This window comes from Pararge aegeria, chromosome Z, assembly GCF_905163445.1.
Source record: "Pararge aegeria chromosome Z, ilParAegt1.1, whole genome shotgun sequence".
Taxonomy (NCBI): domain Eukaryota; kingdom Metazoa; phylum Arthropoda; class Insecta; order Lepidoptera; family Nymphalidae; genus Pararge; species Pararge aegeria.
The window spans coordinates 25,536,297-25,562,562 of NC_053208.1; the positions used below are offsets into that span (position 1 = coordinate 25,536,297).

The 26,266-nt window shown below is 34.6% G+C and overlaps 1 protein-coding gene across 3 annotated transcripts; it reads right to left on the reverse strand.

Moving 5' to 3' along the window:
• Window positions 1-13,688: 13,688 nt before the first annotated feature.
• Window positions 13,689-23,020, reverse strand: LOC120636449. Of its 3 annotated transcripts, XM_039907929.1 has the most exons (8): window positions 22,847-23,020; window positions 22,426-22,650; window positions 20,239-20,244; window positions 19,168-19,276; window positions 17,939-18,109; window positions 17,107-17,313; window positions 16,764-16,940; window positions 13,689-15,234 (listed from the first exon to the last, which is right to left on the reverse strand). In XM_039907929.1, exons 4-8 carry the CDS (start codon window positions 19,256-19,258, stop codon window positions 14,963-14,965), a joined length of 918 nt encoding a protein of 305 aa, XP_039763863.1. In that variant the 5' UTR covers window positions 19,259-19,276; window positions 20,239-20,244; window positions 22,426-22,650; window positions 22,847-23,020; the 3' UTR covers window positions 13,689-14,962. The 3 variants fall into 3 exon arrangements, 2 of the variants coding, with proteins under 2 accessions (XP_039763863.1, XP_039763862.1); XR_005659376.1 differs by lacking the exons at window positions 20,239-20,244; window positions 22,426-22,650; window positions 22,847-23,020 and having other exon boundaries at window positions 13,689-14,051; window positions 14,091-15,234; window positions 19,168-19,378; XM_039907928.1 differs by lacking the exons at window positions 20,239-20,244; window positions 22,426-22,650; window positions 22,847-23,020 and having other exon boundaries at window positions 19,168-19,378.
• Window positions 23,021-26,266: the final 3,246 nt, after the last annotated feature.

A 26,266-nucleotide genomic window follows, 5' to 3' on the forward strand; every position in this document is an offset into this window, starting at 1 on the left:
CCCATTGCCACTCGATGCCCCGACTGAATTCTTTTTTCAGGTTCTTTGAGCGGTTAACCAAAATGGTCTCCGAGTAACCGAGTGGTGTGGCCTGCTGCATCTATGAGTGAGCCCAAGGGCTGGAGATCGTTAGCCTAAGTGCTCCTCATGTGAGGCAAAAACCGCAGCTTAGTTTTAAATCTCACTTTATTGTAAATGATTTAAAATGGTCACGAGCTAGTCTAAAAGGAAACCATTTTTATTAGACACCATGTCGCCATGAAGGCTTTCTGAAATTCTTCTATATTTACTTCCTATTAAAAAACGATAAAATAAAATAAATTATCTTTCTTTCTTTTTATTTCTTTATCTACTTATTTTATCTAGTGTATATCAATCTCTTCGCATTTACTTCTATACTCGTGCACATTCTAAAATAAGCGTTCATAAAAATAAAACTAGAAAACCCCCAACTTTCAATATCGTGTACATTATTATGCCCTTTTATTAAATACCCATATTGAGGATGTCATGAAAAAAAGGTAATTTGCCATTCTGTGGTGGCGGCCATCTTATATTTGAAATTTATTAAAGTTAATATATTCTCCGAGTAAGCCCTTTCATTTGAAACCTATATTTACACAGTTGTTAATGTTATTATTTATTAAGGTGTCCTTAGGTTGCTACGACCACCAGTTTGATTTTAAACATATTTTTTTACCTCTGACGCAACAAGGGGCATATCTGTGGTCTGTTTTGGGAACCGTAATACTTACATTGGTGAATATTGAAATAGATATTTGAGGATTTAAGGTATTTTAATAGGGCATTGCCCATTCAACAAATACCTTTCCTCCTCGGTATAACTGATAGTCCTCTCTGCATAGCATGCATGCAGATAGAAACACCGATGCACGTAATGCTGCAAAGCAATGGAGTGGTGGAAAAACGCTCAGCATACCTTGACTCCTTAGCAACACTTTATCTAGAACTCGGCGAACGGGGCAGCTAGCTTCAGGAGTGAGCTCGGCTGGCTGGACAGATCAAGTGGGTAGCCGCATCCACACGTACACCGGACGGTTCAGACCAACCAAGTACGCAGACGGAAAAATCTAATTGCGGCTTCGCTACGTTACGGGGTAACTACCTTGTTAATAAACTGTGTCATAAATAATTCTAGTCTAGAGTGTAATAATATTAGCAAGAAAACATAAAAGGGTGATCCATAATCAGGCATCTTTTAGGTATATGAATTCAAGTCTACGGAAACATATTTTGATGCATTCATCAAAATATGTATGTTTATGGAACAACTTAATAGTACATCCTTTTAGAATAAACTGAACTCTTTAAAACTTCCAAATTTTAACGAACATAAAAAATCAAAATCAAAAGCAAGCTAAAGGAACAAAGGATCATGTAAAAGTCAAAATAAATACCTATGTCAAAATCAAACTTAAATATGTCTGTATTCAAATAGGCATACAGATGGTATGGTTATGGTTATACAAAATATGTACATAATAGTGAGAAGATAGCAATAACAACAAATTAGGTCTATGTAAGTTTATCTAAAACTAAGAGGTTTCCAAACGCGCGCTTCCAAAGGCAATCCGAAACTTCCGAAGCATGTCAACTAACCCATATCGTCAAATATCGGATCCCATAAGTCTTAAAGTGAAATGCATATTGTAGAAGTTTCCACGGCAATTTATACACCTCCTCTTTTTTTGCGCCTTTGGTTTAGGCGCATCGTTTTTTCTTCCATCTTTCTATCAATTACCCCTTTTTTTGGCTTGGTGGTGAAGCTTTGTTGTTATTATTGACCAAACTCCTTTAGAAATTAGTTCTAATGTTGCAATTTGAATTTGATGACGTTCCCTCAGGATGCATTTTCACCCCTAAGGATTTATGCCACCTTAGTAAAATGCATCGTTTTCTCATATATTTTTATAATAACTACCGGTCCCTCGCGACTTCGTCTGCGACTAGTCAAATTCAAATTTCAAATTCAAATTCAAATTCATTTATTTCAAGTAGGCCTACTTTATAAGCACTTTTGAAACGTCAAGTATGCATGTTTGTGTGACTCTACCACCGGTTCGGAAAGCAGATTCTACCGAGAAGAGCCGGCAAGAAACTCAGTAGTTGCTCTTTTCCAACATCAACATTTACAATCATTTTGCTATCTTGCGGGAGATGAGAGCGAGGCTGGCTGCTTCCATTCTACCTTGTCATTGAGGAATTCATCAAATGTATAGTAACCTCGCTGTACTAGATGCGTTTTTACACATTTTTTAAATGTATGCATTGGTAGGTCAAGAATTTCCTTAGGAATCATGTTGTAAAAGCGTATACTCAACCCAAGAAAGGAGTTCTGCACCTTTCGCAGACGATATGCAGATATCACCAATTTATGACCGTTTCTGGTAAGTCGATTGTTAATTTCAGCTTTTGATTTATAAAGAGTAATATTTTGCCTCACAAAGACTATATTACTATAAATGTATTGCGAAGCTACTGTAAGAATACCTATTTGTTTAAATTTTTCACGAAGCGATTCGCGTGATCCAAGTTTATATATTGATCGTACGGCTCTTTTCTGTAGTATAAATATACTTTCAATATCTGCAGCTTTTCCCCACAGCAAGATCCCATAGGACATAATACTGTGAAAGTATGCGAAATAAACAAGCCTAGCTGTTTCAACATCGGTAAGCTGTCTAATTTTCCTGATTGCATATGCAGCTGAGCTGAGTTTACTCGCTAGGCTTTCTATATGGGTACCCCACTGTAGCTTACAATCTAAGGTCACTCCTAGAAAAACAGTGGAGTTTTCTATTTCAAGTGTTTCTCCATTTATTATGATGTTTTTATCATTTTGTTTTACGTTAGGCAAAACAAATTCCAAACACTTAGTTTTTTTTGCATTTAAAAGTAAGTTATTAACAGTAAACCAGTCTGACACATGTGACAAAGCACGGTTTACATCGTCAAAATTATCTTTGTTTCTATCAGTCTTAAAAATGAGAGATGTATCATCTGCGAACAGTACAATCTCACAAGTGCCCCTGACATGGTGTGGCAGATCATTTATATACACCAGAAACAATAAGGGACCCAAAATTGAGCCTTGTGGGACACCCATTAAGGCAGATGATCCCTTAGACTTTATGTCTTTTACGCATACCCTTTGAACTCTATCACTTAGATAAGAGGCAATTAAATTGAGTGCAACGTTTTTGATGCCATAGTGGCTTAGTTTTAATAACAACGTTTTGTGTTCAACGCAATCGAATGCTTTGGACAGATCACAGAAAACACCAATGGCATTCTGCGAACGTTCCCAGGCATCGTAAATATGCTTTATGAGTCTTGCGCCTGCATCCGTTGTACTACGACCTTTAGTGAAGCCGTACTGCTCCGGATGAAGTAAGTTATTTACATTAAAATGATTTAAAAGTTGATAAAGTATAATTTTTTCAAAGACCTTACTAAGAGTTGGCAAGATTGAAATAGGCCTGTAATTGTTAAGGTCATTTTTCTGACCGGATTTAAAAAGGGGTATTAATTTACTACATTTCATTAGGTTCGGAAAAATACCCATATCAACACATTCATTAAAAATTACAGCTAGATAAGGGGCAATAACGTCAATAATGTTAGAAATGACCATCACCGACATACCCCACAGATCACCGGTTTTTTTCAACTTTAATAACCTGAAATTCTTTACAATATCTATTGCAGATATATGTTTAAAATTAAATAAAACATTGCACTCTTTAACATTATCTCTCAATATACGCTGAGCTGCTATTGGTGAAGAGCTTAGAGAATCTGTTAACAAAATGGGAACATTCTGAAAGAAGTTTTCGAAAGTATTAGCAACCTCCCTGTCAGACGTCACTTTATTGTTATCAACAATAAGTTCAAAATCCACATCACGAGATTTAGTTTTTCCTGACTCGTAATTAACTATTTTCCAGGTTGTTTGTATTTTGTTATCAGATTTCATTATACTATATTTAATGTGTAGCGATTTCGCATTAGTGCAAACATTCTTAAATATTTTAGAGTATTTTTTTACGTGTTCTACGAAAGTTGGAGTATGATTAAATTGTTTTTCATCATACAGCTCATACAACTTCTCCCTACTTTTATATATACCTACAGTAGCCCAGTCACTAAATTTTAATTTATTACTGACATTGATGTGCTTAAAGTTGAATACTCTATTAAATTCGTTGTTTATAGTATTAAATAGTGCACTATAAAGACTGTCCGGATGAAAATGTTCGCACGCAATACCAGGGATTTTCGCAGTAATTTCACGTTTGAATCGCATTAATTTAGTCTTAGTTATTGGCCTACACTTTATAATTTGTCTGCTTTTATTGATAGTATTTAAAACAGTAATAAGTTGACCACAATGATCTGACCTTAAATTATTAATTATTCTTTTATCTAAAATGTCACAATTGAAAAAAATATTATCTAAGCAGGATGCTGAAGTTGCAGTTACTCTAGTAGGTTCACTAAAAGTGTGACACAAATTAAAACATTTAAATAAGTTAAGCAATCTAGCAGTTGTTGCATTTTCTAGTAAAATGTCGACATTGAAATCGCCACATACAATTACTTTTTTAGTAGAAAGACACAAACGCTTTAGTACATCCTCCATGACATTCTCGAAATCGCTAAAATCACCTGAAGGGGGTCGGTATACACTCACTATTATAAATCGCTCCAGCTCCACACAAGACAGTTCTGCAATGCGTTCAACAGAAAGACCAACTATGTCTTTTCGTTCTTTACAAATTATATTATTACGTACAAAAATTAAAGATCCACCGTGAATTGCAGTCCTTCTGAAGAACGCACTTGACAATATAAAGTTATCGATGTTTACTGCTACTTGTGTACCAGTGAGCCAGTGCTCAGTTATACACAAAATATGTACATTGAGTTTCTCCACAAACAGCTCTATTTCTAATTCTTTGCCGGTGAAGCTCTGTATATTTTGGTGTACAATGTTCATATGGCAGAGCTCCTCCGTTGTCTTATTAACTAGTTTAAATCATTATTAAATTTCTTAATAGTACTAGCGCAAGTACTAGGGTCAGTAATAGAAATAGAAGTACTTGAAGTACAATTTGTAAAAGTGTCAATAGACTTTGTTACAACAGTTGTAACAGTATCATTTAAATTATAAGCTAGTAAAAACGCTATCTGCTGCTTACACTTTTTAGGCAGATACAATTTATCTCTTGTCATTACAAGTCAACCTTAAATGACAGATATCAGCTGTCACGAACATTTGTGTCGATCTTTAAATGGGAACAACTTTACCATACGTGATTTTATCGAAGCTTTAACCGTTTATGCAGCGGAAGCTGTCAAAAAAAACCCCCGCGACTTTGAAGCATTTTTCATTGGTGCTAAGCTCCTATTCGGATCAGGTCTTAGCGTAGTGATAACCTACCTTCAGTATTAGATAGTAATAGCTTTATATATTATATATTAGTATACATTATATATTAGTATACATGATGGTTTTATCGAAAACAATTAGCATATCTGAATTTCGTAATGAAGTTAGGCACGAACGTAATTTTCGTTACGAACTATGAAATGTAACATTGTGGAGAGAAAAAGTAAATAAAAAAAATTACCGTTATTTCACTCAATATTTTTATATAAAAAATTATATATGCCCTTAACATGCTTAAACGTACATATTATCTTTCTTTAACTCATTATAAAACTACCGCTGATACGGAATCAAGAGGTTTTATTTTTACTTACTACAAATTAACCCTTGACTAATTTTTCTCCTGCTGATAAGTGAAACTGCAGTCTTATATGGTAACGGGCTGATATGTAAGAGGTAAAGCAATTATGTTAAACTCACACCCCTTATCGGTGTCATCTTGCCATCGTACCGGAACGTTAAATCGCTTGGTGGCAAATCCCTGGCCCGACTATAACAGATATCTTTAACATTTTTTCCAACAAGAAAATTTACGAAATTTAGTCAGAAATATAGCCAATATTAATATATCCTTTATTCGCTGTGAAAAACTACATAGAATAATAATAAATTAAGTTCTTTAAGTCTCTCATTTAACAGTACTTTGTGTATCGAGTATCTTCTAGTTAGCGGACAGGTACCAGTAACCATCGTTCTATTTATAAACTCCTGGTGACAAAGAGCTCTTGAAAATCAATAAGGCATCTTATCCATACCGTACCATGGGTACAACGATAGCAACGTTGCATTGCTTGAACTTTAACCTAATAACTAAGGTCTCTTTCTCTCTTGTACAAAGGTGGTTTGTGTATAAGAGGGACAGATATGAAATGTAGTTGTATCCCTGTCACGCAGCCTCGATACTACGTATTAAATATTACAGCGCATCAATGCATCTCTGTCTATTCCCCTAGCCTTGATGGAATTTTCTAGAACGGGATACAGTACGAGCTTTTTGTAGAAACTTCGATATCAGCGGTTTGGATGTTCTTTTCCAGGCCAAGATTTTTAATACCTTTCTACATAAAATTTCTAACTAAACACATGGAATATTTAGCCAGGTATAATGCAGGATTGTGGTCAACTTACACTAGGAATAATATATAAATGAGCTAGAAAAATGGTGTACCTGACGTTGCGGTGAGCGCTGTGATTTTAAGCTGCAGATCCTAGTTTCGATCCCGGGCTGGGGCAATCGGGAATTTTTCAGGTCTGGTCTGGTGGAAGGCTACGGCCGTGGCTAGTTACTATCCAACCGACAAAGACGTGCCGCTAAGTACGGGTTAAATATAATTGCCGTACCCTCTTAACTTTCTAGCACGTGAGATTGCAGTCAAGGGCTAACTTGTAGTAGAAAAAAAAGAGCTGACATTTTTTTTTTATTAACGATAGGCCAGCGTTTGACGACAATCATGCCCGTTAGAAAGCAATGATGAGGTCTAGGTTGGAGCAAGCTTGCCTAGAAAAAGCCTATTCACTCTAGCCTTAAAGGTACTCAAATTATACGTGGCAGGAAACACAGTTGCCGGGTGGGCGTTCCACATCTTAGCGGCACGTATCACAAACGTGGATAAAAAACGTTTCGTGCGTGTTGATGGAATATCAACCACATAAGGATGCCACCGCTCACGGTGTCTTGCTGTTCTGAGGTAAAACGGGGAAGGAGGAACAAGATTGTGAAGTTCCTGAGCACACTCACCGAAGTATATCCGGTAAAAAACCGATAAACAGGCAACATTGCGTCGGTGCTGGAGACTATGTAGTTTCGACTGCGTTAACGAATTGTCGCCTATAATTCTCCTATTCCTATTCTAGATCCTATTATATTAATTCTATTTTTTCCCCATAATTGAAACTATACTCATAAAACCAAATACGCTCTAAATTGTTGATGGATTTGGTATCTCACGTACTACTCAATGCCGTGGCATCAGCGCGGCTAGCATGGGCAGGAGAATTATATCCCCGGGAAAATTATATAAATTTATCTTCTCCCACACCTTTATCAACTCTCAGAGCATTGTGGAAATAATATCCAAATAATATAAGTCTAATAATAAACGGGGGTAAACTTCTCCTATTCCAAGTTCCAGTGATTTAGCAGGTTGATTATATCCCTTGTCAGGGGATATAATCGGGGGATATAATCGGGGGATATAATTTTTATCTCCCTACCGTGCTAGCCCTGCAAATTTTGAAATGAAAATGAAATGAAAATTGAAATGAAATGAAAATTTATTTGTTCACATAAAACAACAGCAGATAAGGCGGAGAACTTCTGTTAAGTTTAAAACCTGTGCCAGAAGATCTCGCTCTTACATTACAAAACTTATAGATCGTGTTAAAAAGTCAGGATATGTTCAGAACTACTTATTACTAAATAGATTTCTTCCAGAAGTTTCTACATTTCAAATTTCAGATTTCTTCCAGATGTTTCAAATTAATTATCCTTGTAAAAGTTGGTAAGACACTTTTGTTAAGTAGGAAATTAATTGATCTGACAGATGTCTCGCTAAAGTAGTACAACAGTTGGAGGCTAATAACTTACTCTTACTCTTACTTACTCTTAATGAAAAAACAACGAAGAGTATTATGCTTTTTCCACGTTACCGAATGTCAAACAAGTAAAAACCGTTGTATTTTGACATAGGCTTAGTAATGAGAAATTGGATTTGGTAGATACGACAATATTTTTAGGAAAAACGATAGATGCTAAACTTCAATGGGGTCCACATTTAAATAATTTAACTAACAGACTTAGTTCTGCAGCATACGAATTTAAAAATATTCGCCATATGACAAATATAGAAACGGATTTTAGTTTTTTTGGCAACAGTATGTCCTAAGGAATTTTATTATGGGGTAATGTTGGTGATATAGATTCTATTTTCGTCCTACAGAAAAGGGCTGTTCGTGCAATATAAAATGGTTAAATTAAAAAAAAGTTCAAATAATGACGGTGCATAGTAACTACATACTAATTAGAAAATTTAATTTATGTCCATAAAAATATAACAAAATTTAAAAAGAAAATTTACTGTAACAATATTCATATTAGAAGCAGAAATAAACTCTTTGTGCAATTTACTTGTTCTTATTCATTCAGATCAATCGTATATTATTATATAACTAATTATCGATTAAAATCTTTGAGATAGATATCTTGCAATAAGTTCCAAGTTTATTTAAAACGTAAGCTTGCAGAAAAATTATATTATAATGTTAAGGATTACTTAAACGTAAAAAAAAGCTTGGGGATGAATTTCTCTAACTTCATACCATAATATTAATTTACTTTGAGATGGTGATAGCAAAAAAATACCCGGCTAAGTTTGTTGTGGGTGCGTTTTGAACCCTCGTAGCTTTAGGTTTAATTTGGCGAACGAAGTTATCACGATCCCCTTACAATTATGTAAACAAATAAATAAATTTTGAATTTTGAATTTGGTCTGATCTACTGCACCATATTGTAGATTATATATTAACCCACTCTTTTTGTTTACATTTAAGAGCAATTTTTATAATAATTATTTGTTTTCTGTTCCAAAAAATGAATATCCCTACTAATATTATAAATGTCAATGTAAGTTTGTTTGTTACGCTTTCACGCAAAAACTACTTAACCGATCCTCATGAAACTTTGTACACATATTCTTGGAAGTATTAAAAGTAATATAGGATACTTTTTATCCCGACACTAAGCTCGGTTCCTTTGGGAGAGGGGATGAAAGTGTTTGACGATTTTACACTATAACTCCGACATTACAATAACGGATTTAAATAATTATACTATTTGTACTATAGAGGTGATATAATGTGTTTACTACTATACTACTTAATACTTTAATTTTTTTTTAGAACTGCAACTAAATTGAACGCCACGTCAAAAAACAAAATCAAACGCAGACGAAGTCGCGGGCAACAGCTAGTAAATTGTAAAGATATAACCACATTGGGTTCAAATTTGGCTTTATGGCAAAGAAAACAGATACAAAAAAGTGGAAGTCGATAAATGTCACGTACAATTCAATCTCTTTTTTATTGTGAGAAAAAAAAAACTTCATCCGTACATTTTTTTTCACCCACGTATTGAGAGTGGTATTATTAGCGTAAAGTAGGTATTGGTGTGTCTGTCTGTGGCTCCTAAAGGAATAGACCTTGCAGTTTTTCCTGTTTTAAACCGAATTAAATCGAGATGGTTCTTACATATAATTTAAGATCAACACAATATTGAGTCGTATTTATATCCAAATACCCACCAACTCAATGTCATGAACATAGGTTGTTAATCAAATATAATATTGATTGTTTCTTCTAAGCTATTAATAATTAAATATGAGCGTATTTGTAAAAAACCTTATATATTTTATAAAATATCTGAATTTATAGTTATCAAAAGTTTAATTTTTTTACCCACTTCATAAAATTACTGTAACAATCATTCGTTAGTTCTTACAATTATTACAATTATTTTATCACCTGATTCTGTCCAAAGGTAAATAAATCCATACAATACGATCCCTCGAGTCACGACATGCTTTTAACAGAAAATGATTTCCAGCTGATTTCTTGAGCTGATATCACATAGTTTGGGTTCGTTTGATTGGTCTTCCATCAATCTGTTCGTACTTGTGTAGCTGGTAGAACCTTTGTATTTTTGGAGCCCAAAGAAGCTTAAGTGGCAACATTGTTTGTAAAAACACCAAAGGTTGGCAAACCCCTGCGTTTAGTAAATCTCAAAAAACTTCTGTCTAGCAGTGGATGGCCAAACGCAACTTAGCAACAAACCATCATACAGTTTCTTTTAATCTTTTTTCATTCTCTCTGACAGCTTCGGCAGAGCAAGCAATTTTGTAATCTATCTATAGTGGAATATGCACTTTGACAAAAAAAATATAAGGTGTGAAGTAACTCTTACCAGACCACAGATCGTCCTATAAAAAGTTTCTGAACATTCAACTGGTACTAGTACTATTTGAGAAGCATCGTTGACCTTTATTGAGCCACTTTGCGTCTATTACGTTCAATGAAATGACAAAGGCAAAGCGTGTATATCGACCTCTGGTAATATTTACATCTCATCTATTTATTACAAGGATGTATATTGTAAAATCTAAATATAATACTTAAAAGAATGGAATAAATAGGCTCTGGGCTGGTTTTAACGTAAAATAAACAATCTCCGTCTTTTTTCCTAAGGAAATCCCCATAGTTGATCTCGAAAATACCGTAACCCTATCGTGGCAGATTGACCGGGTAATAATTGGGTTACGGGAATGTTTTCGCTGTTATCCATAACATAGTCAAACAGACCCGCGTCGTCAGGACCAAAAAGGGCCCCTCACAGCGTTATACTAGACCGTTTTAAATATTAATCATTATCATCATCAATAGTCTATAACAGTTGACTTCTTTACTAAAGGCCTCTGTCAACAAATCGGTGATCCAATATATAGTAGTAGTAGCAGGAATGGCAACCCCGCACTGGTAAGCGCAGCGTTGGTCGACCCCAACGAGGTAGACCTTAAGCGCGTTGTAGGTAGCCGCTGGATCCAAACGTCACAAAACCGTGGAATTTCGAACTCCCTAAAAAGTCCTATGTCCAGCAGTGGACGTCTATTGGTTGATATGATGATGAGATACATAATAACCCTGGAGGTTCGAAGTAGTGTGCAAAGTTTGTTTAGGAAACTTGTTCATGGAATTATCAAGTTCCACTAGTTCACTCGTTTGTTTGTATATCGTGTTTATTGTTCAAGATGGCTGCGGCTGGACCCATAATCCTTGCTGGGCTATCACCACTTGTATCTATATGACTATTTACTAAAGCCGTATTGACTGTTGCAGATAACCTCTCTGCTCTTATGCAGCTCTGGTACTAGTGCATTGCTCTGTAGGCTGTTTCTATACATTTAAAAAAGAAAAAAACATATTTTAACAAGAAGACTATTTATCTAGCGAATTGCTTCTTTCTTACTAGATTTCATATATGACTATCTCAGTCACACTTAACTAACCATATATACCTATATTTCAAAATACTGAATGCATTCGAATGAGAGTGCTTTTACGATATCCGATCCGATTAACGTGCAGTCGATGTCCAATTTTAACAAACGTCTGACTAAGTTCAAGTTTAAAATTAATAAAGTTCACTCCCTCAGATTGACGCAATTTTTCAGCGGCAGTTATGGAGTCATGACTTTTCTAAAAATTATAAAGTCATTCGGTGTTTTTATCTTTATATTTCTAATAATAGTTATTTGAAGAAAAAACATCAAATCACCTAAACTTCTATGCTAATGCTTTAATTTTTTGATCATAAGGGAACGACCATAAATTTACTATTTTCCAAAAAAGAATAAAAGTTTTCGTTAAAATATATTTAATAATAATTACAATATTAGTGCACCCGATTCGTACCCCTTTCAATCCATGAGGGGCGAATGCTCAAGGTTATTGGCGTGATCACATGTCCTGATGCCGGTGGGGTCAGGTCAGACAAAACGAAACATGCAAAAGCTACTGATCCCATTTAAATTAGGAACTTATTACCATAGCTTAAAGATGTCTTTGTCAATATTCACACAATGTTCCCCTACGGTCAGTACAGACCCTAACTGTCAGTTAGCCGGCGGTTAAAAATTTACAATCGCATAGTTAAATATATACTACGACAATACATACATAGTCGAAACAATATTGCCGATTTTTTGTACTAACCAAGGCTTTACTGCAAACAGTGTTGAAACCTAGTGATTATGCAGCATAATACATGCGTATGCGCATCCGTAGTTATTTTGAACATGTAATATATCGAGAATTGGTCTGCCAAATAAAGAGAAAATAATTTGCAAACTGGAAGTTCAAGAGGTTTAGCTCTTCCAAATAAAAAACAAACACACACACTTCAGTTTTATTATTAAAATATATCAAAGGCGTTTAAAGTTTAATATGATTCGACGACATTAAAAGTTCTGATACGTGATAACGACTACGAAGCCAGGAGGTATCTACTTAAACTTCAAAAGAAATTAAATTTACTCACGTTAGTTTAAATTCTTAAATGAAGTGTATGTTTTATTCGGAATGATCTTAGATGACCTTGATAACTACCTGGAAAGTTACAACAACGTCAGGGCTCGACGACATCGGGGGGATGAGATGGATGGGAGAAGTTGACCTTCTCCCATTCCCCCCGATGTGCTTCAGTCTCATACAACAGAATTACGGCACCAATATGCGATATTATAACGTATATATGAGTAGTCACTAACATATAAAAGTTTAATTATTTCCCATCTTTACAAAGTTTTTTGACGTTTGTAAAAAATTTAACTTTTGATAACTCAATCTGACACGACATCTGCTGATATAAATGCACTTCACATGTTGTTATACTATGTTATCGTATATCCCGCATGCATTTCACCCTTACCCCACATACACCCCTCACAGCACCTGCCGCTCCCAGGATAGCATTCACCTCTTTTAATTTCTGCGGCCCTAGTAAAACTGCATTTTGGACTCAGATTGTTGCACCCGTCGGGAAATTGTGTGACCTTCACTTCTGGAAAATGACTTTATTCCGTTGAATACATACAAAATGCTATAAAACAAATAGGTACATCTAATCGGGAATATAAAAATATAAAAATATAAACAAAAAAAATCGACTAGCCACGGCGAAAGCCTCCCACCAGACCAGACCAACGAAAAATTATAAATTATTAAATAAAATTCCGGGAATCGAACCCAGAACCTCCTACTTAAATTCACAGCACCCAGGTAGGACGTCAAAACCTTCACGTTTTGAAGGAATAAAAGATAGATAAATTCTACAGGATATTTTTATTTCAAAAAAAAAATGTATACTAACTTAAATATATATCTTTAGTTACAAACAATCATCAATACATTACCTAATGTAAACTTTACTGTAATTAACAAAAAAAAATTGAAGTTTATATTACGGTACGGTACATCCATGTACATCATATTATGACTAACTTAATATTTAACACTGCAGCCAGTGGCATGCACTTCATATACTATATTTAAATACATTCAGTAAATAACATAATAAAGTATTCTATAACACGTAATATTTTTTCTATTTTCATATATTTTTTACTTTTTTTTTTCTTTTTATCATCAAAAAATACAATAAGTGTGAGTTTTTTATGTTTCCTTTTTTATTATATACCGTAACGTGGTATAGACATAATTTAAAAGTTATTCCAATGTAATTTAGTTAAAGCTTACGTGACAGGACGGAGCAGTATTGCACTATATATTAATAGTAATACTAAATATTTAAAAGTGTCAGACTTGGAACCCTCGTAGCTTTAGTTTTAAATTTATGCATTAATTTATGATCTACTCGCATATAGATGGATTAAAACTTGGGTTACTAGGCAAATTCAAATAAATAAAGTTTTGACCTTGACATTGATAGGTGTGACGAGGGATGTAATGTTTCTATAAAAGTTTAAATTTTCGCCACTCCATCTTTGAACCAACCCCTATCTTGAAGAAACTTGTGATTTTAAAATGAGTTACATTACGTAAACTGAACTTATTGACTTTCATGTTTCTACACTGTTAAGAGAATCTTGAGAGCCGGGTTTTAGTTTCACGAGGAAAACCCTCTCTCGGATACTAAAAGACAATTGAAAACACTTGTTACGCTTATTGTATTTTTATGTTAGTAGCTTAGCCTAAAGTCGTAACCTACACCCAGGCACCGCCTGATAGCTATGCATTATAAAAAGAAAATTAAGATTACATTTCATGATCAGCAGTATATGTATACCCTATTCGGTAATCATTCGAAAAGTACTTAATCGAAACTTGAGAACTACAAATCTGAGACGTTGGCGCCTTTGAACACTTGTTAACAAATCCAAATTTGAGAAAGTGAGGCATCTTCGTGCCTTTAAATGTGTATGAATAACATTTTTTTGTAGTCAAAACTCTCTTATAATATAGTTTTTAACTAATTTATTTAGGTACCTAATTAATGAGTAATTGGGTATTTAATTAAAATATGAAACACCAAATATATTCGTACATAATTAATAAACTTTAAATTTTACTAAACACTCATAATATATCCTCTAAGCACAGATAACATATTCCCACTAATACTATAATATAACTTTATAAATGCAAAAGCGTATAAGCTTTAAAAAATAATTGCGCTTTATAAAAACTATGCATTTCTCCAAAATTAGGGTCCATATCCGGTCCATAATCTATTAAACCACTTCAACCCTTTGCTTAATGTATCGATAAAATATGGATTTTTGTACGGATGTGGCAAAAAAACACGAGAGCACCTAGGTAAGCTCCGAAAGCTTGAATATTTTATATATTATGATAAAAAGTTTTTTTTTTTTAATAAAGTGAAATACGTAAATCGTTGACTCGATATTTTTACGCCAATGTTTAAGCGTGTTTCGAGGTACCTGGCTTACCAGCATCATAAGTATCGTCGAAGCTCTTTCTTTTACGCTGAAATATAGCCAATGGGTTCTCTACGACAGGCCTTTCTTTAGCGGTCTCCTCCAGGATAACATCACGGATGCACTTGATATACTCTGTCGATGTTTGCAGCATTTTCGCCAGTTTTTGAGACACGCCTTTCTGCTCAGAAGCAGTTTTGAGCGCTGCCGCTACGCCACCGGCGGCCAAGTACAGCGTGCGTACCCGTTTCTCACCTTTGAACCAACATCAAACATTATAGTGTGATTACGAGGGTAATGTATTTTACATTGATATAAAAGAATTTTAAGTCAATTTACAGAAAAACAAATGAAGATTTTTTTATTCCTAAATAGGTTAGCCCACGACTGCAATTATTATTCTTTTATTTATTTATTTATACTCTTTATTTGTACACCACTCAGAAAAACGAGACAAAAAAAAGAACAAACAAATGAAGAACAAAGCAGGGTACAAAAGGCGGCCTTATCGCTAAGTAGCGATCTCTTCCAGGCAACCTTAGGATTAGGAAAACTAAAAAGAAAAACGAACAGGTGGGGTACACTATTTAGTACATACATACAAATATCTACATACTAATACATAAACCAGACTACACAAATACAATAATACTATTGATAAATATAAAAAATAAATATACTAATACATATTTTAACATACCATAAATGCTTAAATATGAGTTTGAGTAGATAAATAAATAATAATAGTCGTCTTTACTGAGCGAGCTAATGAACCTTAACAGCATTTTTAAATATGCCCAGTGACTTCGACTGTCTTATGTTCAATGGGAGTGCATTCCACAATTCTTCAATTTACTATGGTAAGCGATGATGCAGTCAAGGATGGTAACGAGCTAACCTTTTGGAGTATAGCAGTTATATTAAGCCCATACCCTATTACGTCTTTGTCGGAAGGGTTGTACCAAGCCACGGCTGAACCCCCCCCACCATATCAAAGAGAATTCAGAAATTATTATTTGCCGGGGATCGATCCAGGGTCTCAAAATCGCAGAAAGACTGTTTCGTATACCTAGGTAGATATTCCACTTTTGACATGACACTACAATAATTTCAATATGGAAAACCGGGCAGAGTGAAATACGCCAAAAAAAAAAGAAATATTTAAAACAAATATAGTTGTTTATTTCCTATCAAACGGAAGGCCCATAATGTGTAAGTTACCGAGTAATTATTAAATATTCAAAAAAAAAATCTAGAAAAAATAACTGCACGAAGTTATCATTTATAATTGCGCTGTTTCTAGCATCAGGTGTGTTTAAGTTTAAGGTCAAATACCCCATTTGATATTAGAGAGCTAAAATATACACACAGGTTAATAAGCGCACATGAACCTGTAAATGTTAATTTAAATCGTCACGATTAGTTTATGTTGTCAATTTTCTTTAAGTTTATTTTTTTTATGAAAACTGATATATCTATTTTAGTCTTAGTTGGAAAGACTCAATTATTTCAGGTAGGTCTAAAAATACTAGAACTTTTGAAACGTAAACATCTGCTTGTAGTTAGTATACCACCCGCTTGGAAGCCAGATTGTACCGAGAAGAAGTTGGCAAGAAACTCATCATTTCGTCTGTTCAATTTCAAAACTTTTCCAATTATTCTGTCTTGCGAGCAATGAAAGCGAAACGCTGAACTTCAAAGCAAACTAGTCATTAAGAAATTCATCACTTACATAGCAACCTTGTTTTGAATTGTGTATATAAGAATGTATTTGTGAAACTCACAGTCATCCAGACCGCGCGATTTGGTCATGCGACGCATCGAAGTCTCTATATCGTAGCGATGCAGATCGGCTTCATCTATTATTTTCGCGACCACAGGTAGCACATTCGGTTCCACCTTCAGCTCATGTGCAAGCATCTCACCTATTTCAACACTCGTGGTCGTTGGAACATGGTAATCTGTAATAAGGTACATATTTATACTTAGTATACCAACAACTGCGGTGAGTGAGTGTGCGGCCTACTTGAATAATAAATGAAAGAAGATGAATAAAACGTTTGGCTTCAAAGTTTTAGTGGATAGTCATTTATATTGTATAAAGAAATAAGATCCTAGAATAATTACCCAGAGTTTTGTAGATTTTCATTTTCATTTCGAGAACGTCTGGCAGTTTACAATCAACTCCTTTCAATCCTAGGACCAAGTTTGTCTCCCGGGCGGTCACTGGCAGTTCTCTCGAATTCATTTTTGCAGCCAGCAATACGCTGCATGCCACTATAAGTAGCATTTTATCACGCATGTAATCTAAAAACATTCTTCTTACTCGTGGGTCTGGAAACATATAAATTTATTAAAATATTATACTAGTGATAGCCTAGTGTGTAGAAATTCGTACTCTCCTCGGGGGGACCAAGTTTGAATCCCGTTACTGACTTCTAACTTTAGGGAGTCATGTGCGTTTTAAACAATTAAATATAACCTGCTTTAATGGTGAAGGAAAACATCGAGAGGAAACCAGCATGCAGATATACACACCTAGACACTGAAAAATATCATGCAAACATTTTCAATTTATTATTATTTTGATTCAATTCTTTATTGTACACACAAAAACAAAATAAGAAAAAAACACAATAGGTAAAATTAATAAACTAGTATAGGTGTGCATAACCGGTGGTTTGAATCGAACCCAAAGCCTTGGAATCAGAAAGCAGGGTCACTGCCCACTTTCCCGGGCATCTAACAAAGCCAACAAGAAGGGCATGCCGTGGTTGTTTTAAGTTTGGGTATACCGCCTTTAGAAGGGGGAGTCCCACATAGCCTCTTCCTCTTTTCCACCACGCCAAAAAAAAAGGGTTACTGCCCACTGAACTAATCAGCCGTTAAAAAAAATGGTTAAAGAATAAAAAACCGTAATAAACGCGGACAAAGAACTCTCTCAATTGGACTCCTATACCTCTCAAATTTGGCTGATGGCGTATCTTGTGTACAATAAACCACTCCACAATACGGCAGGCCTGGCCTGGAACACCGTTCTCGTGGCATTCCAGATCATCAGTGAAGTACCACACAATAAGTCTAGCTGCCTCCGTCAGCAACCTCGATCGCATTATAATGAATGCTTCACCTAATGATAACAAAGAAAATTAAATATGAATGCATGGACAAGTTTTTAATTTATTTCAAATACTCCTAAATATAATTCCAATTAGTAAAGACATTAATAATTACAAACCAACATTTACAAAAATATAAGCCGTCTAGCTGTTCACTTATGTGTATGGTACCCAAAATGCTGGCGCTATTGCTCCTTTGAATTGCTAGACTTAGCTGATGGGCTTAATTAGCGCCAGCTCTTGGGTACGAACACCATGGGCCCAAAGTCTCAAAAACATGGACTTGTTATATTTACTCCGCAAGGACAAAGAGCTACTAACATAATTTTTTATGTTATTTACAAAAAAAAATCACAACAATAAATCCCACTTTATTCTTCAAGTAAAAAGCAAGAAACAGATATTTTCTACAACATTTTTAGGTCGGTGATAATGTTTACATAACTTACTTGAAATAATGATGTGTTTGCAAAGTGGTTAAACAAAATTGAACCTAACAATTAGCTGTGCTTAAAGGCAGTTCCCTTGCCCCACCACCCCTCCTCTTCCCACGGGTGTCGTTTGAGTTTAATTAGGGAATATAACGAAAAACGGATAGCAGCGTCCTCTTTGCTACTACGACATACTGAGATAAACAACCCGTCCAGCAGTTGATTAATATAGGCTATTCATTGATGAATATCAGTATAGGCATATCTATACTGATAGTATGCTAAGATTTTCACTGAATAGGCTGTATTTTTCCCTGTCCTTAAGATGATAAGTACGTAAGTAAGTATAAATCAACATTCCACATTAAAGCTTTCGTGGTAACAGTAAAAATTTAACAATTACCATTCCTATCGTCCTTTCGAATAAAAAAAATGGAAGACAAGTTATTCTTTGGCCGATTTATTTTTAATCGTATTTTATTCAGTTTTGACTGTACCCTTTTTACTCTTTAATTGAGCACTGAGAATAAGAAAAAAAAAGTATTGTTGGTAGCAGAGGCGTGGAGCAAATAACCATTATTTTTCATAAGAATATGCTAATGAATTAAATTTCTGAAAAGAGTCAACTAAAAGCTCACCTTCGTTTTTACATTCACGTAAAAATCTTTTCAACCAATCCGGTTTCGCAGTTGATTGCCTTGGCTGTATTTGATCTTGATTGTTATCCATTTTTGCTTTATCGTTGCACTTAAATGAAAAGTTAAACACTTAATAGACCCTAGAAAGAAGATTACAAAAGTCCACGCGGCACTGACGCTTGACGCTTTACACAATTCATTACACCATTCGCAATGTCATACTACCGAGTTTTAATACTACCTCCGTTTTACCTTTCGAAAAAGTTGGCTAAAGAATTTTTCTGTAACTATTGGTTCCGTTATATTTCGTAAGTACTTATTATAGTTAGGATATCAAATCAAATTATGAGAAAAAAGAAACAAAGCAAGAAGGTAGTTCCAATTCATGAAAATATTGAATTAGCTGGATTTAGGTATAGAATTTTTGTTTTCAATCTTCAAAAGTTCCATCCATGGATTTTTTTTTATGAATTATTTAATAACATAATATTTTTATGATTAGAGTACCTGGATATGAGGTTATATAAATGTTTTCTTGATAATGTAAAACAAATAGTTACTTAACTCGAGGTCTGGCATTCGATTCCCGGCGGAGGGTCATTTTGAAATTTATAATTTTTTCGAACTTTCCTTTGCTTTGAGTCTAGTACTCAAAGAAAAGGAAAGGTACGAGGCTTCAGCCACATACCCTACTGCCATAGACGTGACGTGACGTGGTGTGACTATTAACTGTTTCTGTTCAATGCGGCGTGGAAATGAGAAATCGATAAGCGCTAAGGGTTTAATATTTAAACACTAGGTTAGGTGTAATATTGAGAAATGTGTTATGACTATATGAATCAAGAGTAGTTAGCCCGCCGCCATCTTAGACTACACCATTACTCAAAAGAATTCAAGGGCTGACTTTTTAGAAAATATATAAATTGGCGATGTCCTGTCCACCCTTTGTGCCTCAGAGAGCACTTTAAATCGTCATCGTATGCGTCCAACTTGACCCGCAAACCCCTTTCTTGAGTAGCTTTATGTGTAAATGCTCCAATTCCCTTCGTCCTATAAGAGAGTGCCAAGTACCTGCAACTAAAAGAAGGAAATTTCTCATGTTAATGCATTATCGCAAAGTACAGCAAGAAATAAAATTAAAAAATAAAAAAAATAAAAAAAAAATTACTTGCTATACTCGTGCAAATATGATGTGCATAAGATTAAGATTAAAAAAATTGAGTGATTTTATACAGTCAATTTCACCTAACCAGTGTCACCACGTTAAGGGGCAGAAAATTCACAAAACCTGGTGCGCTTTGACTAGGAATGTAGCATTGCGTTCGAGCGCTACGAAGTTGACATCGTATTACGTATTTAGCCGTTGAACTTTAACTAAAGACGCGCGGACTCACAGGCCGTTCACATTTTGCAATTTTCCCCGTATTTCCTACGTCAGAGGCAGCCAGTAGCTACGAGTAAAGTTCCAAAACGACCGTTAAGGCAGAAGGTAGTATAATTAAGTGAGTTTTTTTGCTTTACACTTTGACAGCGGTCTGTGAGAAGTCATGTCCACATTTACCATACATAAAATCTCTCAATAATATTTAATTTATTTTAGTAATTTCGGTTAGAAACGTCAAAAAATTCCAAGTTCTTACTGCTGCATTAAAATAACCTCCTCTAAAAAGTAGCACGAAAATGTTTAGAGTTGAAGATTCTTAACTTGAATATGAAGAAACATATTTTGGGAATCCGGTTAGTCTGATAACGAAGAAGTCATTGAAAACAGTTTATTGTCAGAAGTGGACTTTGACAAAATCACTAGATGTGCCCTGCGGCTTCCCCCGCGTAAATTACGGGTCGCAGCGTACTGCTACATAGTCTAGTCACCTATATTGATAAATCCGATACCATACGAAACATCTATTTAAACGTACTAGAAGTGCGAAATAAACAAACTTATTATATTAAGTACAGATAGTATTTCAACTGTTCAAACATTTTTAAACAAACGGGAGACGTATGGGCGAATATTAATGTGTTCTTGCTTTTGGAGCTTAAGTCACTGACTGTTTGAAACCTTTAATCACGTAAACATTGCCAATGGCAAATGCTGCGGCAGTTTCATTACATCTCTGCATATGATTTGTAAATTGTTTTTTTTTAGGAAAATATTTTAGAACGTAAGTCCGTCACATCTATTGGCTTCGTTTATACGGTATTCATTTATATGGTATGTGGGGGAGAGTGGCTAGTTTTGTTTTTATTGGTTGCTGTTCTTATGTTTATGTTATGCCACGATCTGTTTCGTGTGATAAATACATTAAAAAAAAAGTAGTTTCAGCGTGATGCGTGGCCCAGATACAGCCATGGGTTCAGTATCGGTTATAGAGCGCCCTAGAAAAAAACTACTGATCCTGAACTAAAACTGATCCATTCAAGCGGAAGACATGTAGACTTGGTCCACCAAAACTAAAACATAAGTCTTACTACGCTTGTAAAAGCTAAATAAATTCACGTAAAAATCAGTTAAATTAAGACGGAACAGTTTCCTATGTTTAAACTTTATAAGATCCTAAGAAAAGAATAAATATCGACTGAGGGCAATATCTATAATTTTAGTTTGATATCTTTAGAATAAATAAAACCGACCAACTTTATAGTATAAATTTAGTTTTTTTTAATAAAAATTAGCCCTAGTATTATAGCAGTACGTGAGACCGCGCTTCCATACAATTTTGATAAAAATGACGTCCGAAATGAACCCTGCCATTGCTTTAGAATTGCAAAGAAAATTAAAAAAAAACATCATATTGTTTTCACTTATAAACTTATAAGAAAAACCTGTGCGATGAAGGGATGTCTTTGCTCAGTCCGGAACGTAGTAATGTAACTACTGTTTTTTAATATACAATCTCGTGACTTCAGTAAAAATTTCAATTAATGTGCATGTATTATTTATTACATTAATAGTTATAAATTATGATCATGAAGCTTTGTATGGTACAGCCACTGATAGGTCAATGATAATTAAGTAAACTAAGGTGATAAGACTGCATAAGATTCATCGTATCGTGTTTTACAAAGTTCAGATCATCGGAATTTGGACCTTAAATAGTGTCGTTTCCGTTGTAGTTTCTCTAAAATATTCCGCTTAAGGAGTCCACAATATGGTGGTTGGAAATTTCTAGAAAGATCCTATGTTTAAAGTTAATGCTTTAAAAACTGCATCGTTTTTAATAAAACTAACTCAAAAAGCGTTTTTTTTAAACTTACCTCGCTATTAATGTTGTTTTGTTTGTACACGCTGGGTATCGAAAAACCGAATCCTGAAAACTGAATGCCCAGGTATGCTCCAAATGACGTAGGTGAAAACTGTCGCTTTCAATATGCGCAGGTATTGATTTTTCCACGTAGGCAATACTTTATGCACTTATCTTGAAAGCTGGCTTCTTATACGATTTTCACCCTCAACAGCTTATGCTGGCCTAGTAATTTGCACTGCAGAAATTTTTGAAATTTATTTTCTAAATGCGCTATTAATATTTTAAAAATAGTTGTTCTTAAAAAAAGAATTTATAAAAAAATCCCAAGATTACCGATAACAACGATACAGTTAATAATTTTGATAATCAAAATCAGACGAAAATAAGCTTTTTCCCACCACTATTCTTTACCTATTTACGTATTTACTTACCTTGTTACACCTCTGCCATATGGAAAGTCAAGTGCTCACTACATTACAACGGCTTCGCGGGATTGAAATTTTATACTAAAATTCTTAACACGTTTATGGATGCAATTAGATTTGAATAAGGAAAATCGCGAATATTAATTTCTTAAGCACTTATTAATGTTGCCATCACACTTCAAACTATGATGGCGTCCGTATCACTTACCAGAGAGCATTTCTTATAACGAGCTTTACGGCTCTGGGTACTAGCCCTCTTCAGCCCGCGAAGCGCGAACCACAGAGTATAAACAAATTAGGTCGTCCAAGGGTGTCCTTATATTAATTAAATGAAATAATCATAATAATAGCATAATCGTTGTAGTCAGAGGTAGAAATTAGGATAAAAATCGGACTTCCAGATTTTTATCATAATTATTTTGTCACTGATTACCACTTGGGGCTTGCTTATAGTTGTTTTGTTGAGCGTTGACGTGTGAGCCTTAGATGCCCTAAAATAGTTTTAGATCCGGTGTATTGGGAGGCTGCAGTTGCAGCTAGTCGTAGCGGAATTAAGTATTTCAGTAAAGTGACGCAACCTCTTGCATCACGCTTCCAAATAAGAATGGACCGAGTCAAGAGCTTCAAAGTAAGATACAGCTATTAATTATACAGAACGCACTATTACTGACAAGTTTTTTTTACTTTTACACATATGTTTCGTGTGGGTTCATTATTGAAAATGCATCAAATTTATAGATGATTGGATATTCCATCCTTTTCTATCCTTATCTATTATATTATTACTTACTTACTATATATATATATATCTATATATATTTTATATCCTTTCTATTTTATATGTTTCCTTAGTGTCGCACCATTCGGTTCTCATCTCTGATGATTGCTTGTGTTAGCTTTTGGATGGGACTTGCGTATTCAAATATTCCTGAACTTTTAGAGTTCCGTAAAATATTTTTAACAAATGCAATCTCAATTTTTACCGACGCATTTCCTACCATAAGAGTTAGGGAGATATCAATTAGGTACTTTAAATTTAAGGGACAGCCTCTGGATAAGGTTCACAGAACTTAAGTGCACTTTGTGTGCATTAACAACCTTAGCCTAAAAGTCGATTTGCGATCAAAGAACTTGCACAATGTAAGCTAAAAGTTTCGTAGCTTAAAGCTTTCAATAACACTGGATGCATGCATTACTGTTATTCATATAATTATTCAGATAAGACTGGCAGAAATGAAAAGCGTTGACAGAAGATGAAAGTCTTGGATTGGAAACATTTGAACGTACTGGGATAGCCATCGTAGTACAACTTTCCGCTTGGTAAAGGACAGGAAACTATATAACCGGGTGACCAGTTTATATCTTCGTTTATATCTAAGACTTGGTCGAAATCTAAAATATATTTAATATCAATGCAATGCCTAAAAAGTCTCATGAAAGGGAAATGCGCATATATTACTCTCTGTGTATCTCGTGCAACAACGTTGGAGCGGAGCGACAGGTGCAATTCGCACTCCCATCAACTTATGCCCTCCTAGTACAACGTTCCGAAAGAAAGTTCTTAAAGTTCTGCAATGCACTTTTAACTAACAACCTAGCTTGCATTTATTAACCAACTTGTAAAAAGGAGTGGTCATCAATTATTGGATTGTATTTTTAAATTTTTTTTTTGGTATCTTACCTCGGAACTCTGTCGTGTATAAAACAATTTAAAAAACGACTTTTTTTATAGAAAAAAAAAGAAAGAAATAAATTTATTTAGGTCGGTGCCTAGGAAAATGTTAAAATTTATTGGTAAATTCATATTTTTTATAGCGACTGAGCGAGACGTGGTAAAGACAGTGGTCTTTAATTTTATGTATTCATTGGTTTGGGTTGCAAGATTAGAATATTTCTTATTTTTCAGGAAGATTTCTTGGAGCGGCCACCATATAGGTAGGGAAGTTTAATGGACTCTGACTATTTTCGAATTGTTAAAGTTTTCCCACTAAACCCGCCCCACTAAAAGGCATGAGTTTTGTGGAAGTAGATATCTACCATTGGACGGTGGGATGGACACAAAAACTAGACCTCATTCACACTCCTTCACATTGTACCAGTGTTGTACAAGCCACTTACGATTTAACGTTAAATTTTATTGCCGTAGCTGGCGCCGCTGGCGATTTTATAATAATGTCCACGTTAACAATACTCAATCTGCGTGCTACTTGCAGCTTGCAGGCAACATATGAGCACGTTGATAAAAAACGTAAACTTATGTCTGGGAACAGTGACCCTCAAGGAAGGCAATGCAATATCCATAGATTCACGAAGAGGATAGTCGAAAATCAATGAGCCGCTGGAAGCCAATGGACATAAGCTACGGAAGTCCAGATGGTAAATTTGCTATTACGAATAGCATAAAAGCCACGTGTGGGAAGCCAGGTCTAGCCAACAATTACATCAAAAACCAGATGCAATGTGTCGTAATATAAAACTTCATTATGTTCGCGGCAATTGTTAAAACTCCTCATGTTTATGGATCTCTGGTGTTGGTGCAACTTAGTTTCCAATCATTATTAGATGAATCCAATCATTAGCTATGTATCTAGATATCCCGAAACACACATGAGATGGCCTTACAATGATTTGTATCCGTCCCTTTCTTACTACAACATTTATATTCGATGGGGTGGATGGAGTGTTCCTGTTTTACTCTAATTTGATGCGATGCATTTTTTTTAGAATGGTCTAAAGTAAAACTATCTTCCTCATTCACGTATGAGATACCCTTATAATAATTAATATCCGTCTCTTTCTACATAATTTAATACGCGTGGGAGGGGATGGATAGCTAAGGGTGGCGTTCTTCTATCGTAATCGTATATTCCTTTCTCTCTCATAGCTTAGTTTGAGCCCTATAGTTATTATTGATAGAGAATACTTTCCTGAAAGCTTTTTTAATTCGAGTTTAACAAAATCATGAAATGAAATGAAATGCAATATTTATTTTATTTTTCTAAATATGGGTTAGTTATAGGTCTTTAAGATATATAAAGTTCCAACATATTCTGCTGATACATCAACATGCAAAATTTAAACATTAAATTATATTAATTGTTATCAATTATATAAAATAATGTTCTGAGATTTATAGTGTCATATTAAATCATTGTATTAGTTATTAAATGGTTCTTTTGGTAGCATTTTAACAAAACTACAGCAGATTCTAGTAACAAAAATTATTCGGCAATTAATAATATCACAATTTCTGCAGGAAGCTTCAGCCATGGCTAGGCTATTTACTTTTCGCTTGAAAACTGCAATAAATTATTAAGAAAAAGCGTGTAGTGCTGAACGAGAACATGCAAACAAACTTTTACTATTAGTTGCATATATATTAATAATAATGTGAAATTTTTTTTTTTTGTGATTGACTAATTAAGA

Bases quoted from the DNA above. Each gene is read 5' to 3' on its own strand.
- LOC120636449 (XM_039907929.1), bottom strand. From the start codon at position 19,258: ATGGATAACAATCAAGATCAAATACAGCCAAGGCAATCAACTGCGAAA. The intron at 17,314-17,938 runs GTATAGGAGTCC...ATATGTTTCCAG, and splicing joins CCATCAGCCAAATTTGAGAG to ACCCACGAGTAAGAAGAATG. The intron at 15,235-16,763 runs GTGAGTTTCACA...GTTGGTTCAAAG, and splicing joins ATCGCGCGGTCTGGATGACT to GTGAGAAACGGGTACGCACG.